General features: G+C 42.0%; 1 protein-coding gene across 2 annotated transcripts in view; it reads left to right on the top strand.

Annotated features, from left to right (window-relative positions):
• Nucleotides 1-18,125, top strand: part of runx2b (RUNX family transcription factor 2b) — a 34,713-nt gene extending 16,588 nt beyond the window's left edge. Inside the window, exons 3-8 of one of the 2 annotated variants that reach the window (XM_088286461.1) lie at nucleotides 1,775-2,103; nucleotides 3,763-3,919; nucleotides 5,910-6,014; nucleotides 12,943-13,110; nucleotides 13,705-13,866; nucleotides 17,092-18,125. In XM_088286461.1, coding sequence (XP_088142587.1) covers nucleotides 1,775-2,103; nucleotides 3,763-3,919; nucleotides 5,910-6,014; nucleotides 12,943-13,110; nucleotides 13,705-13,866; nucleotides 17,092-17,594 — 1,424 coding nt within the window. In that variant the 3' untranslated portion in view covers nucleotides 17,595-18,125. The remainder of the gene's footprint in view (nucleotides 1-1,774; nucleotides 2,104-3,762; nucleotides 3,920-5,909; nucleotides 6,015-12,942; nucleotides 13,111-13,704; nucleotides 13,867-17,091) is intronic. The other variant, XM_088286462.1, reaches the window with a different exon arrangement.
• The last annotated feature ends 1,295 nt before the right edge of the window (nucleotides 18,126-19,420 follow it).

Genomic DNA, 19,420 nt, shown 5'->3' with positions numbered 1-19,420 from the left:
GCGTGTGATGTGGCAGCCAGGAGACTGACTGGAGACTGATGTCTAATCAGGGGGTTGGGCAATTTGGTGAGAATGAATGAGAGCCTCACAGAGGGTCAATGATGCCCTCTACAGTAGACACACACACTTAAGTATTAGCCTGTGTATATAAATGATATTTGAGAACTGACACAAATTTGTGCTTAAAAAAAAATGTATATATATATATATATATATATATATACACTTTATAGTATTTGTTTCTAGTACAAGAATAACTCACTTATTTTTTGTATACTTTTTGAATGTGTTATATATTTTTATTCAGAAACATATAGCATTATTTTTTTTAATTTTATTGCAAAAGCAACAATGTATTAGTGATTTATTTTTGACATTCCCTATTTTTATTAACAGAAATACTTTCTGTCATTATACATTTCATGATAGCATACTTTTTAATGCATATTTTAGTGTAAAGTAAAAGTATAGTGATAAGAATGTTCTACTAGTATCACTAGTTGTAAATGTGTGCTTTGCTGATTTATTTTTTTGTTTGTTGCTTTCGTATTTAGTTGATTGTAATATTTAATTTCAAAATTACATTTCATTTATGTGGTGGTGCCTCCTTAAGGTTTATTTTGTACGTTATTATTAAAATTGTTGCTTTTCTGTTATTTTTCTCACAAGCTAAAATGACCTGTGATGAATGATTGAATTAAAAAAAATATATTAATAAGCTTCTTAGAATTATTATTTATTATTTTTTCCGCGTACATTTTGTACACTTTCAGGGTTTTATATTTTAGAACATTTTTACTAGGCTTAAATGGCGGTTTAGTGCCGTGAACGCAGTATACGCGGTCGGACAGTCCTTGAACGCACCACTTGAGTTGGTCTGTGAACGCCACACACGCGCTCACATTAGAGAGTCTTCCGGATACACATGCTCATTGAAGACGTTCCTCGAACGCAACACGCTCGAGTCGCTTCCGATAAAGAAAAACAAACGTTCGGGACGCTTCCTGAACGCAACACAAGCATTGTGGTCGCGTCGTGAACGCAGCACACGTGCCCAGAGGACGCTTTCCGTGAACGCAACACTTGCACGCTCTTATGACTTTGTTGCGGTCGCCGTCTTCGTGGATCATGCGGGTACGTACACGCGTGTGTGTGGGAGGCGTGTCGCCCCCTCAAGTTATATTGAATCACTTTAAAAAAAAAAAAAAAAAAAAGAAGGAAAAAAAGACACGCGGACGGGAAATCCCGGCCCACGAAGAAGCCTCTTCTCCCTCGCACAGTGTAAAAGAGAGACGGAAAATAATTGTTCAACGTATTTGTTTTTTACCTGTGTATTTTTTCCTCTTTTAGGATATTAATAAAGCATAATTAAATTTTTATAAATGTTTTGAATTCGTGAATCACACCCGCCAACTCGTTCAAGTTCGTCTGTGACGCACCTGGAAGCTGCCCCGACATATTTTTTTTAAAGCCCCCCACGCGTGGACGTCCATTTGAAGTTATTTATAGCGGCAAATGCGTGGTGGCGCGCCGACTTTTTAAGAAGCCACAGAGACCACCACGACCACCCGCCTCCTCCTCTTTCTCACACTCCCCACGCGTGGTTTTCCTCCTCCTGCCAGGCAGAAAAGAGGCTTTCCCACTCGCGGTGCTCCCGAGGAAGGATCGCTCGCGACTTTCCTTTTATCCTCCACTTTTCTTTTTTGATCGCCTTCGTGGGCGATTTAATTGACTTTAAATCCACCCTCGTTGTTTGTGATGCGCATCCCCGTAGACCCGAGTGCCAGCCGGAGGTTCAGCCCGCCGTCCAGCAGCCTGCAGCCGCTCGCGGGCAAGATGACGGACGTGAGCTCACCGGTTGCCGGCGGAGGTGGCGGCGGCGGCGGCGGAGGGGGAGGAGGAGGTGGCCCCGGCGGGCAGGCGGACGCGGCTTCGGCGGCGGCGGTGGTACCGAGGCTGCGCGCTGCCCACGAGAACCGCAGCATGGCTGAGATCATCGCCGACCATCCGGCCGAGTTGGTGCGCACCGACAGCCCCAACTTTTTGTGCTCCGTGCTGCCGTCGCACTGGCGATGTAATAAGACTCTGCCTGTTGCTTTCAAGGTGAGTTATCATGATGTTATTTAAAAAAAAAAATAATTATATATATATATATATATATGTATGTATTTTTATTTTTGGCTCAGTGAAATGTCACTAAGTAACATTACTGCTGATTTATTAATAGTACATCTAATTGTTTTTGTCATCTTGGCACAAAGCTATAGACCACGCCAAAAATGTTTTTTTCCAACTATTACTTACTTGGGGGGGGCATTAAAAAGTAACTGCTGTGTTGTTTTTGATTATAAACACATTTAAAACTTACTGCTAGTTTTCATATGAAAGGCTATTTTCGGAGATATCGCAGATGGATCAAACGCTGTCAAAGTGTGTTGAAATGTGTTGCTTGGCTGCAAAACAAACAAAGCTTTTCATAATTCTTTTTTTTTTCTTCTTTTTTTTGAACAAGCACTTACTGCTGTCTGGGTCGTTATAGCAGCTGCTCAGTCCCCTTTTTTTGTTATCTCCTTCCAGGAATCTTAATGAGAATCTTAGTGGGGCTTTTCTTGCTGTTATAAAATTAAAAGACACTTTGAAGGTGTTTTGATGTGTGTTCTGAGATGTGCTGTATAATTACTTCTGCCAGGGAGTTGGCATGAGGCCATAGTTTGTGTTCTTAAAGCTCGTGGCATTTGGTTCACCTTATTAAAAGAAACGTTTCAATTTTTGGAATTCAATTGACTTAGTTTGTCAGTAAATGTTCTTAGGGGGGGTGCTTAGGGTTAGTATAATGGTGGAGGTCAACTCTTCAATTAATTGCTCATGCAGTTGTGGTTTGCTCTGATGCCTCATTTGATTGTGTGAAAAATGACACAAAATGAAAAGTTATGTTAATTTATTTATCTTTGAATTGGGAGTGCACAACAGTCAGGAGTGTGTTTCAACCTTACTGATAAAAGAAAGGGAAAATAGGACAAATCAAGATGACCTAGTTCTAATTAACTAATTTGTAAATTATTTTTAATGTATTTACTTGAAAGAGTTCTTATTTTCACATACATTTTATTTGTAAATTATTACAATTTTTTTTTGCGCTTTTAAAATATTAAATTAATTATATTAAATAAAATGTTGAAAAAGGTCTACATTCTTTAACATGAAGAATCCTTTTTTTTTTCTTTCTCAATACTGACACCGAAGACGTTTTATTTCGTGTTTGTGGGGAGTAAAGTAAGTGCACCAACTGTCAGTTTACTTGGTGGGTGTACGAGGCGAGAGAATTCTCTGATGAACCAGCCTATTTGTCTTTTTGGTGACGCACCGTTTATCTCGGGGAGAGACCGTATTAAAAAAAAAAAGTTTTACCCCTCCCAAGTGCGTTAAACACCCGAAATAAACACTTTTGAACTTATTTTTTTAAAAAAACAGCGCCTGTTCTCCTAATAAGATGCCAACTGTGCTTGCTTCAAGCTGTTTATCGCTCATATTTTAAGTTTACCAGAACTGACCCAGAAAACGAAAGACAATTCCGCATTGTGTATTTAAACACCAAAATGTGTTAGTCGACTGAAAGGCCGCTAGCGTAATGAGAAGATTTAATACGAAGGCCATAGACAGGCTAACGTGAATTAGCTTTTACTGGATCTTAGTTGGGGACCTTCTCTGCCTCTTCTTCTTGCTATATTTCTCTAAATATAAGGTTTGTGTCTTTGCCGCCAGGTGGTGGCGCTAGGGGACATAACGGATGGCACGGTGGTGACGGTGATGGCCGGCAACGACGAGAACTACTCGGCCGAGTTGCGAAACGCCTCGGGTGTGATGAAGAACCAGGTGGCACGCTTCAACGACCTGCGCTTCGTAGGCCGCAGTGGCCGAGGTGAAGAGACACGCACACACACACACACACTCTTAGGTGGTGAGGATTAGTGATCTCCTTCGCTTACGTGGCAACCACATAATGGTCTTTCCCACTCCGAGCGCACGTCTGATTCAAAGCCTCAACTTGCAAATCTCTGCCAAGGCCAAACAACCCTAATTGGAATCAGCATACACTCCTCCTGAGTGTTGTTAAGAATACACACCGAAAAAGAAGAAACCGTAAGAAATGAGACAAATAATAACAGCATCAACACTTGTCGACAGACCATATAAAAAATATATTTTTTTATCCTCGGCGAACAATGATGGTGTTCAAGCAATTTAAGGAGAAGCGCAGTCGTTGAGAAAGTGTTTTAAGTTACAAGTGTGGTCACGGAATGAATTGAAACTTGTATCTCAAGGCACCACTTTAGCGTTACAAAGTAAGCAAATTATTTATCGTTACCCATATCGTAATATTTTTGATTGGTCGTTATGCAACAAACGAACCACCGTTAAACCAAGAAAATGCAACTTCCTCAAAGGTGGCATTGAGCATGCTCATAAACACGATTCCCTCCCCGAAAAGTCATAAATATTCTTTCAAAAAAGATTTCGAGACGAGTCTGCCTTTGGTCCGAGGCATCCCAGTTATCAACATGTTTGGCCGGTTGCCGTGGAAACCCATGTCACAGAATCTGGCGACAGGAAGTGACATAGGAGCCCGGAGGTGAGAGATCAGACTACGAGGTGTCTGAAATGAATACGCAGCCGGCGGTGTCGAAGCGATGTTGCTGATGTGGATGCCACATCGGAGCCGTGACAGCCACGATTGATAGCGCAGGTAGCTTAGCGTAAGTGGATACTGTTGAGAGCGTCATTAGACTTGATAGAGTGGCAGTGGAACTTCTTAAGGCCGTAGGAAATAACGTCTCTTGATTAATTTTTTCATCCAAGTGTAAAAATAAGTTAACTCGCTTAATATGATTACATTGTTCGCAGCCTTACCACAAATTTGGGTTTTAAAATTTAGCAGTTGTGAGTTTATCAGTACGCAAACTATGATGATTTGTGTTTTTAAATAAAACTGTCACTAAAAATGCAAACGAAGCAGTCGGAAGGCGAACCTCCGGATGTGTCCACTTCATCATCTCAACACGGCGCACACCTGTCGCATGTGGACTCATGCTTACAGTCGGCGTGGCAGACGCCCACGCGTGGACAGCTGCCGCGATGAGTCGCCGCATTTAACCCCGTGGTCCGCCCCCATTTCCTGGCCCCCACCCGGCCCCGCTCGTCGCCACGGTTACATGATGCATACCTTTTCAAGTCTTCATCGCGCAGCGACCCGGTGCCGGTGATTCACCACATTCCTGGCGCTGACACACACTTCCACGCGTAAAGTTGGGATTGGTGGGCCACAATGGGTTCTAAAATTTGACAGAGGGGCCGGACCAGGTGCAGATAGCTGGAGTGTTTTGGGAACCTCACCTCATCGGAGAAAAAAAAAATATATTTAATTCTAAATGAAAATGAACAAACGCATAACAACAAAATGTTTTTGACACACCAGAGTATTTAGAAAACAAAACATTTACAAGGTTTATTCATTTAATTTTTGTCAAGTTTGGCGGGCCGGATTAAAACGTTTAACGGCCGCATGTGGCCCCCAGGCCGCAGTTTGCCCAAGCCTGCCGTAGACTGTGAAAAAAAATCGTAACAATCGCTGAAAGAGTCGCAAAAGGCGATCTGCGACATGGCGCATGTTCACTGTTTAAGGAGAGGAAGTGCCAATTAAAAGAGCCCACTCACTCCTGGAAAGAGACCACATAAGGGCGTAGTGTCTCCTCCAGTCGTGAGACTCTCACACAAGCCGTCGTTGTCCACCGTGACTCCTCGCCAAAAGCCCTCACCCCCAGTTTGTATTGAATGCGTCTCGTTGTCCCCGAGGCGCATGGCGTGTCAACTTTGCAAATAATGACGATGATGTCATTTTGATGTCGCCGCAGGCAAAAGCTTCACACTGACCATCACCGTGTTCACCAACCCGCCGCAAGTCGCCACTTACCACCGAGCCATCAAGGTTACAGTGGACGGACCACGAGAGCCCAGGAGTGAGTACGCGCAATTACATTCTGTGTCACGCCCGTTACGTGTGCTAGCTTAATGCTAACACATAATGGGGAAATGCCAGGCCAACAAATGCGTGTTTTCTTACTATAGTAGCCAAAATGCACGCTAGTATCTCAGTAGGCGCTTAATAAAAATAACCACACTCTCCACTCTTGATTTCATCACATTTATTCATGAAACTCAGTTGGGCCAGAATCAGTGAACTTCAGGTTGTAAATTTTGGCCACCCCCGATGCTTACTTCATGGTTATTAAAAAATTATTAAATAATTTTTGATTCAATAATAAAAATGTTCATGTGTATATACCAGGGGTGTGCAAACTTTTTGATTGGCAGGCCACAATGGGTTCTAAAATTTGACAGAAGGGTTGGACCAGGAGCAGATGGATGGAGTGTTTTGGTCACCTCATCGGAGACAAAAAAAAACAAAACATTAAATTTTAAATTAAAATGAACAAAAGCATTACAACAATATATATTCATTATTATTCATTTAATTTTTTTCAAGTTTGGCGGGCCGGATTAAAGTGCTCAACGGGCCGCATGTGGCCCCGGGGCCGTAGTTTGCCCACGCCTGGGCTAGAACATAACAATAGCATTTGCATTCATTTTAACGGTGATAGTTGAGTTGACCCTGACCCAAACCTTGATTCGTGTTATAGAGGACGAACTCGGTGTCGTAGCGCTTTTCCCACACTGGCTTACTTTCGGCACCAAGACGGTGAGGTGGAATATACCCAAGAGGCTACACTGGGTAGCAAGAGTGCTAGCATCAGCTCCTTTTAATAGGCTGTATAAAAACAACTGAGCAGGAAGTTGGGGCGGGGGGCTAAACTTTACTATAGTAGAGCCGTCAGTGCCAGCTGGTCTGGCACGCAGCTGTTTGCCTCCTCCTTGAGAAATTCTTAAAAAATGAAAAAAAAAAAAAATGATGTGACAAACAACGCTCACATGTGGCACCGGGACACAGCGGAGCCGGGAGACGATCGCGCTAGCAAACGATGTCGTTCCTGACGCTAGGAAAATCTGCTCGCGCTGCCAAGAACACACTCACTCGCACGCTCACTCACACGCACGCTCGATCTGCTGCGTTTGATCAAAAGCATTTCCTGTGCATCTGCTGCCGCGCGTCACATGACTTATTTTAGCCCGTTGTTTGGTGGCCGACAGATGAGACTCCATCGCAATGTATGTTAACAAAACGCCCGTAAAATTGATGAAAGGTATCAAACTAAGTATTTCCACAAGACAGGACGGGTTGAGTTCAATTCAGGTTGCCGAGTCCCAGCGGATCGTTAAAAAGTCTTAGAAGCCTTTGAATCAATCTAAAATGTCTAATTTAGATTACTGAAAATAATACCTTGTGATTTTCCTTTTAATTATAGCTCTGTACTGAAACAATATCAATGATGTCATCGGTGACTAGTCGCCAACCAACTAACTAAGAAAATCTGAAGTCGTCTTGGCCCTAGTGTGCGTGGGTGTGTTTGTGTGTGCCGCTCAGGACACATGTATGAGTGTGTAATTATATGTTAATAGTGTCATTAGCAGAGTGCAACTAATAGGCCTCATTAAATGTCATTTGCAGCTAATAGGAGGCGGGGAGTGGCCATGAGTAGACCCGAGTGTGTGAGAGACTCACACACACACACACACAACGGTAGCAGAGAGCGCACCCGTCCTCTTAAGCAAATCTTCAGTTTGTCAATTCAATTGATGGTCCGCTCACTCGAGAGGTGACACAAAACATTGCGGTGTCACACAAAGTTAGCGTTGTGGCTAAGCGTGCGTGTGTGTGTGTGTGTTGTGGAGGTCAGCGTGTTAACAAGTCTGGTGAGGAGGCAGCGGTTCGGCAGACCATATTAGCGGTTGCTTCCAAACCCCACACAGAGACACACAAAAGTACGCGCGGACACACACACACACACACAACCAGGCATTAAAATCCACTCGTCTGTATAACGTGCCGGAATGACTCACTGACAAGTTTATGACAAAAAAAGGCTGTATTTTCTCAAATGGTGTCCCAAAAAATTGACGCAGTTATTATTATTGTTATTATATAGTTATTGTCTTGAGTGGGTTTTTAAAAAAAAAAAATCAAAGCGTTCCTGAGAGGGTGGAAACAACCCCCCCCCCCTAAATTAATTAGATAATGGTACGGCCTGGAAAAGTGGAAAACATAATTTTGTCAATTATTTGATATGTGAGGGGAAAAAACAGGCTTTCACAATCGTCATGACTCAAAATCATACTGTGGAAATTCCCTTTTTTGCCAAAGCCAAGTGTTTAGTAATTGTTGCTGGCTGCATCGTAACTTGAATGTCTTTTATGCCGCTCATGTTGAAAATTAACTGGATAATTAAACTCAATTAAATCATTTGATAAAACTAAGAAAAAAAAAGCAGGTCATTTAACTCGCAGCCCTGCGAGACGCAGCATTGAAAAAAAATAATTTTATATAATTTTATCATTTTAAAAATATTTTTTTATCTCATTTTTATAGTCGTATATAATTTGATTAGAATTCATAAAAGCATGACACGTTTACATGTTTTTAATTTACCAATAATTTCGGGACTTTTTTAATTAAATCAATAAATAAACATTTTTATTTCACCGGAAAAATATCTTAATTAATGCAACAAATATTACAAGCCTCTAGCATTGTGCTTCTCCACATCATACATTTCCTGTCACATTCATTCTGAGTAAAAGTCTCCATTTTTTTTTTTCTCCCTGCGCGTCATCAAACAACAAAATCCGTGATAATTGGGAGTCACGCCTCGACTCAAAATCAAGAGCGATGAAATGAGGGAGTAGGTTGAGAAGAAAGTGAAAAAAAAAAAAAAAGAAACAAATCTTTTCTTGAGGCAGCCAATCAAGTTGTGTGAAGTTCCACGTGACTGAATCGGCGTGCGTGAGTGTCTGTGGGCGCGAGTGCACGTGCGTTGGTGTGTGACACTAAACACAAAATCATTCAGCGAGCGGCAGAAAAAAAAAGTGAGGAAAAGAAATAAAAAGCTGCTCTCCCGTTCTGAATCATCTCTAATGTGTTTTTGCGTGAAATCATAGTATCGCCTCGGGGAGCTGTCCTGGACGTCTACATCCATAAGTGGAGAGTGTGAGTGCGTGTGCGCGTGCTTTCCCTTCCCTGGCCGGACCACACAGATGCCTGGCAGCGTTCCACCGCAGTCAGCACGGCTCCTTTTCACTCGCTTTTTCCTCTTCCTCTTTTTTTCCCGCCTTCTCCTCCTCTCCCCCCCCCCTGTTCTCCTCCCTCCATCTCTGGTTTTATCATCTGCCCTCATTTCTTCCAATCCCTCCTTCCCTTGATACCAGACCCCCACGGCGGACGGGCGCCTGGCTGTCACCCTGCCTTCAGCCCAGCCTAACTCCACATTTTTTTTTTCCTCTGGAAGTCATCCACTGGAATAATTCATGACGTCAAAAAAAAGAAAGAAAATAGTCATTGTGAGGCCTCAGAATTTAAAATAGACCTGAATTCATGGATGAGTGACATCCACACACATGTGTAGTGAGGCCTTAGCCCGCCACAAAAACCCGCTTACTCAAGCTTTAATCTGACACAAAAAAGGGTACATGAAAAGGCAATCGTGAAATACGATCATAACCATAGAACTGAATTGGTTGTGCAACATGGCCAGCACTCGCAAGGAACATGGATGGATTGATGTACACTGTGGGCCAAAACAATGGAAAGCACCAAGAACTAAAAGTTCTACGAAACAAATTGTTGGGACAAAAACAGAAAAAGAAATATGTCTGACGTGGGAATTGAAAATGACTGAAAAATTGTAGAGAAACAAAAATCAGGAAAAATATTTTTTCTAAAATATTTATTAAGGGGAAAAAAAAATCTTGCTTAAAGTCTGCTAAATGTTTTTTTTTTAAAGTATTTTAGGAATTATTTCTGAAGTTAAAAAGAAAAAAAGTAAATTTTTTTTGAAAGACTTTTATTGATCGAAAAAAAGAGAAAAAAAGTTTGTTTAAAAGAAAAAAAAACTGGAAAAAAATACTAACTTTGCTATTTAGTATTATTTTTAAAATTAAATTTGACAAAATGTCCGGTTCTTTAACCATTAGTCACATCATCAAGTTGTTTCAACCAACATATCTTGAGTCTCACTGGTTAAAATTTATTTAACTTGATTCTGGACAAAGCCGAGCTTGTTTTTCCAACAGCCAAGGCTAAGCAATGCTAAGCTAAGATAGCAATTGACGTTTGGTGCTCCATAAGGTGACGTTAGCCAGCATAAATCAAGTGCAAAGCCGCAAGTCTTACCGCTTGACATTATTTGGCTCGATTCAGGACAAAGCCAGGCTTGTTTTTGCAGCTCCCAAGGCGGAGCAGTGCTAAGCTAAGCTAGCGTTGGCGTCTTGTGTTCTCAAATGCCTTCAAGGAGAGTGTAAAACTTACCCAGCTGTCTACATGCGTAAAAAAAAAAAAATTCCCGTTATAAACATCACGCCAGTGTTTGTCTTTCTCAAAGTTTTCACATTAATTCATCAGCCTGCAGTCATGTGCGGAGCTGAAGGTTATTAGTCTTGAAATAAATCATAAATTAGCATTAACTGTGGTTGAGACGATGTTAGCCTAGCATAGCATAAATCAACAAGACCCACAAGTAAAAAAAAAAAAATATTTTGCTTGATTCCACACAAATCCAGGCTTGTTTTTCCAACTTGGATTTAATAAACTATATATCTAAGTCTCTGAACGGTGACGTTAGCCTAGCTGAGCATAAATCAAGCTTAATTTTGCTCAATTCTACATCAAGTCATGTCGATGTTGCCACTGTCAAGGCTGAGCAAAGCTAAGCTAGCGCCGGCAGCAGAGCGTAACGAGCACGCCCGCAAGTCCCCGACCCATCAAGGGGAAACCACCTCACACGGCTTCTTTTTTCTCCTTGCCTGCTTTTCTTTTGATCTGATTAGCCCGGCGCGCCACAGAGCAAAGAAGTCCCTTTTGGAACTGTACTTCCGACGACTTGCGAGCAAGCGTTTGCACGTGGCCGCCGAGCAGTCGCACATCTGGTGCGAATCTGTCCTCGCTTCCGGTCGCCGGCCGGGGCATGCAAGGAAGTGGCAGGGGAGGGTGCTATTTGCTATTCTGGTGGTACAAGCGCTTTGTTCCTGCGCGGAAATATATTTTAAGTAGACTCTTTACTTTTACGCCCTACATTTTGGGAAAAAAGAAAAAATTGGCCGCTTAATGCCAAAGGATGTGAGTTGAGGAATTTCATTTCGACAGAAGTCGTCCTTTACCGCCATCTTGTGACAGCATTTGGCAACTGCAGTACAATGTCAAGCTCTGCCTGCTTCGCTGTAGTTCTTTAAAGCGTCTTTTCCACTCCACAATTATCTTTCCTTTCAGCCCTGCACAAAGTGTGACGACTTATACCATCTCTGCTGATCACGATGATGATGATGATGGGAATGTCAGGGACTTTCCCCAACGGTGGGTGAAATCATCCATCCCCTTTTCCTGCGTCTTTTCAAACACCCGCCGGCGCATCGCTCAGCAGCCTGACCAGAGTTCCGATAAAACAGCTGAGACATGAGCTTGGCTTTGGCAGTGTACGAGGCGTCATGAAGAAGAAGAAAAACGCTTTCTGTAAAGCTTTGAAAAGCGTGTAATTGTCAATTTAATGTTTCGTTTAAAGTCCACCCGACATTCATGGGCACAAACGACTCTTTACGGGAAAGGCAAGAATCCCTGCGGCAACAATGTGAGACATGTGATGGGGGGGGTGTTTGTATTTTGCAATGTCTTGTGACTTAACTTCCGGGACTTTCTTCTCAAATGAAAGGCCTTAATTATCTGTGAAAATTGCATAAACACGAAAAGCAATATGGATTTGCGGAATTGGTCCAGTTTGGATTTGGTCTATTTGGGGTGTGGTGTTTATTTATTGATTTTGTTTTTTTTTTTGTTTTTTTTTTGTGAACGATTTTACTTTGAATATAAAAAAAATGGGTAAATCTAGCAAAAAAAATTAAGAAAACAGACTTGGGCCGTGGCTCAAACTGTTGCAATCAAGATCTTCGCAGGGAAATAGTTGACCCCTAATGGTTAAATGTCGTAAATGTGCCAGATATGTTTTTTAACGTACTTTATTTTGACTGTTTTGATGAAAAAAAAAAACATGGTGATAAAGTCTGAGCAACCTCTGAATACACAAGAAACAAGAAAATCCCGGTGCAGACTTAATTTTCTTTTTTTTTTTTTTTTAACTCCATGTCACCTTCCAGCAAACTCGACCTGGTTAGTTGTCGTCCCGCCGTAATCAGGTTTATCCAGATTGTAAATGACGCTGCCGACTGTTTGCCGGGCCCGCTGGCGTTCTGCCAAAGCGTGGCGGGAATTCCGCCGTTGTCAGAACGCTGCGCGGCATCAAAAGAAAACAAAAACCAATGTCCTTGCCAGTGAGTCCACACCTGAGTCCAGAAATAAACTCCAGACGAGTGAGCCTGAGGCTCATTATGGTAACGTTTGCGTGTGTTTGATACACTAAGTCACGCCTGTGAGAAGCATAAATGTGACAAAGGGGTGTCCAGATTTTGCCAGAGGAATGCGGGAAGAGAGCGAGGCGAGAATATTTTTGGCAGGCCGCGCGTCTCCTGTAGGGATAATGGCGGCGTGGCGTGAGAAACTCTGTTTACCTGGCGAACAGGCCTCGGCTTAACGAGCGTATGGCTTCCTCTCGCAGTCGGAGGATCCCCAGTCACTCGCGCTTGAAACTGACATTTCTGGAGGGGGGGGGATAAGAACATCCCGTGTCAAACTGTCATCGTCATGCGAGTTTATCCAGCATTTGGACTGGCGTGAAAAAGAAGTTAGCCGCACTGTATTATAATTTTCTTGGTCCAACGCTGCCTCCTCAGGGCATCGTCAGAAGCTGGAGGACCCTCCAAAGTCGGGCCTGTTTTCGGACCGCCTGAGCGAGCTGGAGAGGATGAGGGTCCGCGTGGCGGTGCCCGCCCAAGCCCAGCGACCGGCGCTCAACACGGCGCCCAACTCGTTCACGCCGCAGGGACAGACGCAGATCACCGGTAATAGTTGGAAAGCAGAATTTTTATTCAAATATTGGTGAATTAAATTCGTTTATTGTACGATTCAAAAAATCAGGCGAAACAATTAATTTAATTCAACTGGACATCGCAATTTAGTGGAACGTCATTTTCAAATCGCTTTGGTATTATTATATTTATATGTAATAAATCGGTTATTACATTATTGTAATGTAGATTCATGTATTTCTTATTTAAAACAATTTTAAATAGGACCTTTCAAAAAAAAAATAATGATACATTAAATGACAATCGCTATATTGAGGAAAGTAAATCGCAATCGGATTAGTTTTCAAAATTATTCTGGCCTTGAAAAAAAAAAAAAAAAACTGAAAATTAATTATTTTATTTTGAACATTTTACACACTTTACATGCACATCTAAATGACTTGGCCCATGTGTCCGTTTTAAAACACCAACATTTTCTCGCCCCGGCTCGTTTAGCTCCATGTTTACATGCTGCTGCCTTTTATAAGGCAAACAGGAAGTTTTTCCTCCGGGACAGTAAACACTCCAAAAGACTCCGACCGAGTCCATCAGACGCAACTGACTGTTTCTCCCTCTCCACCCCACCAGACCCGCGTCAGTCGCAGTCGTCGCCGCCGTGGTCGTACGAGCAGACGTACCCGTCCTACCTGAGTCCCATGGCGTCCCCCTCGGTGCACTCCACCGCCCCGCTCTCCTCCAGCAGAGGCACGGGCCTGCCCTCCATCAGCGACGTGCCCAGACGCTTGCCAGGTTAGGCTCACGCAGAACTCATCAACTCACCACCACTTACTTGTGCAGTGCTGCCTTGAGATAAGAGTTTAAATATTTCCATCATCACGGTTGTAATAAAAAACGATCTTTGTTTTATATATTATTATAATAGATGGGCACAATTCCTCACTAAGCTGCAGTAGTGTTAATATTGTAATTTGCAGAGGATAAAGAATATATGCCTGTGAGCGTTAGAAAAATAACCCAAAAGTTCTTGGAAAAAAAACAGGCATAAACCAGTAATAAGCGTCTGTTCAAATATTTAAAAAAAAACGAAAAATTTAAAATGCTCGCCATATCTAAACATTTTTATAAGTGAAGACAATTTGCAATTTTGATATTTTAGCGAGAAACACTGACTGGACGTAATTTGCTTTTGTGGGCCTCAAGTATTTGCTCTCAAGTCAAAGCAAAGAAATTGCGACAGCTCGCATCGCAAGTCGGCTCACTTGCAAAACAAAAAACCACAGTACACGAAAGCCCATAAATTCAAGCGTTCAAGCGAGCCTTATAATTTCTTGAAATGGAAATTCACTAGCTTAATGCTAACATAATTTAGACAAGCTAACAGAAAGCGGAGGAAAGCAGAGTACACGATTACTTCATGTGTGGATTTGTTTCCTCGTCTTCCCAACAGTCGTCCTTTGATCTCAGAGGGCCGACCCGGCGTAAATGACAGGCTGGCTGTTTAATAACAGACCAACTAAGTGTCTTTAAGATATGCTGCTCTTCTGTACTCACGTACACGGCATTGTGCCAAATTGCATAAGCCGGCTTGTTTGTATCTCGCTTACAGTTTGTAAAAAAAAAAAAAAAAGTGAAGCGCTTCTTTTGAAGTCCCAACATGCCGCCAGACAAGTTTTCTCTCCGTACACCTGCTGAGTCACTGGCATGTTTCAAACGTAGTCAGCTGGCTTGGCGGCCTTGACGACTTTGGACTTTCCCCTAGTCGGCTTTCGTTTCGTCACTCGTATGAGGTTGCCGCGTAGATCCAAAATATTTACCTCTCACGGTCACTAAAAAAAAAAAAAATGACATTTACTAAAAAAAACAAAATGTCACACATACTAAAAACCTCTCACACTCACCAAAACTTGTCACACTATACATATATATATATATATATATATATATATATATATATATATATTAGAGGCATACAGACATTAAATATTGTGATTTGGTGTAAATTTGTTCCACTAGAAGTGTCTACCGAGACATAAATGTGACGTAAACATGACCTCATATTCTTTCTAGAATAATAAGAGGAAATTGGCAGGGGGCGGTGTCTTCTAATTAGCATCATATGCTACGTGATGCTAACTCGCATGCAAACATGCTGAGCCCCTCCCTTTCTCTCCACGAGGCCTCCACCCCCTCGTCCTTCCTCGTCCTCTTTTCGCAGCAGACGTGGTGACAGGGAAGACGCCTCATGATTTATGATAAGAGCACCGTTGGACGAAACCACTGAGGGAGGGGGGGGGACGAACGGGGGTCCGGGTTTTGTATGGCATGAAGGTCCGGAGTAGACCTCCCATTCTCCATAAACTCGGCACTCGGTGCCGCGCTCGCCGCAGCCAGTTAGCGGTTTTTGGGGGGTACTTTTTATTTTTGGGGATATAGCTCACTCACACACGCACACGCGCACGCATACACGCGCACTCACTGGAGCCGACGGGAGGCGAGCGTCGGAGCCACATCAGAGCCGGGGTCCGCCTCATTATGGATCTCATGGAAACTGTTTCTTGCACAAAGTGTTTCCACATGTGCTGCTCCTCATTCGACACACACACACTCACATTTGTGTGTATGTACAGCACACACACACACACACGTAAAAATGCGTAAACATGCAAACGCTTTGTCAGCGTCGGCCGGCGAGACAGAAGATGATGAATAAAACAATACAGGCATTTTTCGTCACATTTATTCCACCCTAAGGAAAACATGGCAATCGAAAAGGCGGGGGGGGTGTGACTTTTCTGTGATCTTTGCAGCTTTTGAACACTTTTAACGGGCTTATAAATGTAAAAAGGGGTGAACCATTGTTTATCATGAAAACAAATCTGATCCGAACTGCTCGATGGCGCCACAAAACTTCGCAACATTCAGCCGTCATGGATTCGCATTGCTTTTCTTGCAGTGGAGGGATTATACCAGTTGGTGGCGGTAGTGTGCCACTAAGCTGCCCACAAAAAAAAAAAAAAACTGAGCAAAGAAGGACAAAACATTAGGTACAGTTGTGATTTGTGCTCGCATTTTCCGTGTTATTTGTTGTTTTTACCGTTTTTGCATTATTAGTTAATTAAATCGCTAACTTGCTAACCAGACGTTTTGCTTATTAACGTAATTATTTGCCACAAGTTGAAAAGTCCAAAAATACAGCGGTAGTGCCCCAACTCGCGAGCTTTTCCACTTGGTCAATTTCTTTTGCTTTTGTGTTGCGAGCCAAAATTATAGTTGCGAGTGAGCTTTATACATGTCGTCCCTTTGAGTGGAAATAAATCGAGGAATTACGGTCCACGAATTCCCTCCCATGTGCGTAAGGAGAGCCACAGACACTGATGCAAAACGAGAACAGTCACAAAGAGCTGATGTCGGTTATAACTCACACCCAGACGCTCACATACAGACGAAGCCGACAAGCTGACTCCGACTCCTGATTTGACTCATTAGGCCACGCCCCCTCACGGTGCACATACAATACTGCAGTTCTTGTTGTGACATTAGGAATGTTCCAACATGGTCATTTTGTTGTTATTTTGGTTTTGACTTGTGCCCAACAGATACAGATTTGTTTTTAGGCCAATTCTGATAATTGGCGAAAAAAAAAAATTCCAATAACCGTTTAATCATCTGATTACGACAATAAAGACTTTAATGTCAGACAGAACGCATGACTGTTTTGTAATCCTTTGTGCTTTATTATTTAACAACTGAATATTTTTTTCCATCATTATCTTACATTATGTTGTAAAAAAAGTTGGCCAAAAATCAGCCAATTTTTGCAGATTTTTTTTTTAACAGCGAATAAGAGCCGACAATTTTTTTTTTTTTTTTTTTACAAATTAATGTCATTTCAATTAATTTCAATGGAAAAAAAAATATTTGACGAACAATATATTTAGTGAAGAGCTTGGTGAATTAAAGCAGTTGCCCCCGTGTCGAGCATCTATTCCAAACTTGTTGTTGTCTTCCTTTCAGGTTCTTCGGACCTGAGCCCTTTCCCGGGCCAATTTGAGCGCCAGTTCCCAGGATTGTCCTCCCTGGCGGAGAGTCGCTTCAGCAGTCCTCGCATGCACTACCCGGCCACCTTCACCTACACGCCGCCCGTCACCTCCGCCATGTCGTTGGGGGGCCCCCACTACCACACCTACCTTCCGCCTCCCTACCCGGGCTCCACGCAGAACCAGAGCGGACCTTTCCAGACCAGCAGCACCCCTTACCTGTACTACGGCGCCTCATCCGGGTCCTATCAGATCTCCATGGTGTCGGGCGGCGGGGGCGGGGGCGGCGGTGAGCGCTCGCCCTCCCGCGTGGTCCCTCCGCCCTGCACCAGCGCCTCCACGGGGACCTCGCTGGTCAACCCCAACCTGCCCAGCCAGACGGACGGCGGCGTGGACGGAGGAGACGGGAGCCACAGCAACTCCCCCACTGTCCTTAACACTGGGGGACGCATGGATGAGGCCGTGTGGAGGCCCTACTGAATGCCTGACTGAAAAGGGATTTTTTTTCTGGGGTGGGTTTGTTTTGTTTAAAGCAGCTCGTCCCGACTTGTGCAAACTTGTCTTCCTGGAATGTTTGGACCAAAACTCTCGGAGCAGCAATAAGCAGCACATCCTTCCTAACAAACTTTTTTTTGTATCTTTTTAATACCAATGTGGAGGAGGCACAGATTCAAAAGAACAAAATAATAATTATTGCACTACCACGTTGATGTTGGAATTTACCAGCATGATGTTGTGTATTTAGAGGGGGAAAAAACTTTTCTTGAAAAAATGACTTTCTCGAAAATATGACATGTTGTCGACTATATCTGACTATTTTTTTTCTTTTAAATATCCAACTATTTGAGGGGATTTGTTTCACATAAATATGACTGACATCAACTACTTTTTTTCCCAATGTTGGACTTTTTCTAAAAAAAAATCTAAAGTTTTTCACAAATATATACTTTTTGGTTAAAAATATTCAACAAAATATTGAAAAATATCAGACTTTACTCAAGTTTTCTATTTTTAACTCAAATGCTTTTATCTTGAATACTTTATTCTAAAAAAAAAAAAAAAAAGAAAAGCACAGCTTTTCTCGAGAGTTTGTTTCTCCCTTTTTCTCTAACATTTTCAAAAATATTTTGGAATATTTTGACTTTTCCTCAAATACGCAATTTTGTTCTTGTAATGATTCTGACGTTAATGTGGTGGTGTAATTATTTTTCTTTCGTCCCGATATGTCCTTTAAGGCTTTGTTTTGGGGGTTTTTTTCCCCCCGCATTAGGCATGTTTTTTGTTTTTCTATACGACAATACAGAGACGCACTGAGCAGCGAGACTTATTTAAACGTGTATATCACAGGGCGCTCCGCTTCCTGTTTAACTTATGAAGCCATAACTTATGTGTTATTATATTTTTGAAACTTGACTCATCCCAATACTTTTTTTGCTGCGTCTTTATGACTACATTGTTCAAAACAGCAACAAGAAAAAGAGAAACTACGGTGGTACCCAAAGATGCGAGTCTTACGCCGACAGCCAAGATTTAGACAATCATTGAAGTTCCCATTAAAGAGCTCAGGACCTGATTTTTTTTTTTCTTTCTTTTTTTAATAAGTGGCGACTTTGAGAAAGTTGGTCAGGGTGTGTGACACTCGCGTTGTTTTCTTTAATAATCCTTTTGTCATGTTGACGCCATCTTGAACCAGTAAAAGCACTTATTGATGGTTACAGAAGTCATGTGATGTCATCCTGTTGCCTGATTGGCTGTTTTTTGTCAGCGATTATCTTCCATCCTACACACACGATATTGCAGTCTCTTGTCATTCCATTTTTTTGTAGGATTTTTAAAAAAAAGTAAAACAGGGTAATAAGTAGAAAGCACCCACATTTTTTGTGAATTCTATTCTATGATGTCAATTCCAAAGGTACATTTTCATAAACTTTTGTACAAAACCAAACGTTTTGCAATTTAGTACAAATCACACTTTTTTTAAGGATTATGAATTTGATTGATGCTTCCTATGATCTCACTTCCTGTACTGTATTTTATATGCCAAAGGTGCAAATTTTGCGTATAATTTGTACAAAAACAATTAGTGGAATTAGTAGAGAGCCCACATTTTTTTATTCATCCCCTCTGGAATCTCTCTTTGATATTCGTGTTCCAAGAATTTATGAGAATTTTTTTCCAACAATGAATGGTAATAAGTAGCAAAGACAATTTTTTTAGTCAACTATTTTCATGTTTATGTTTTGGCCAGTGTGACCTCACTTCCAGCACATTTCTTCTTCTTTTTTTTTTTTAATTGAGAAATGAAT

Source organism: Idiotropiscis lumnitzeri, chromosome 21, assembly GCF_059441095.1.
Source record: "Idiotropiscis lumnitzeri isolate Australia: NSW breed Sydney's pygmy pipehorse chromosome 21, RoL_Ilum_1.0, whole genome shotgun sequence".
NCBI classification, from domain to species: Eukaryota; Metazoa; Chordata; class Actinopteri; order Syngnathiformes; family Syngnathidae; genus Idiotropiscis; species Idiotropiscis lumnitzeri.
The sequence above is the reverse complement of the archived record's forward strand: the minus strand, read 5'-3'. Positions and strand labels throughout refer to the sequence as shown.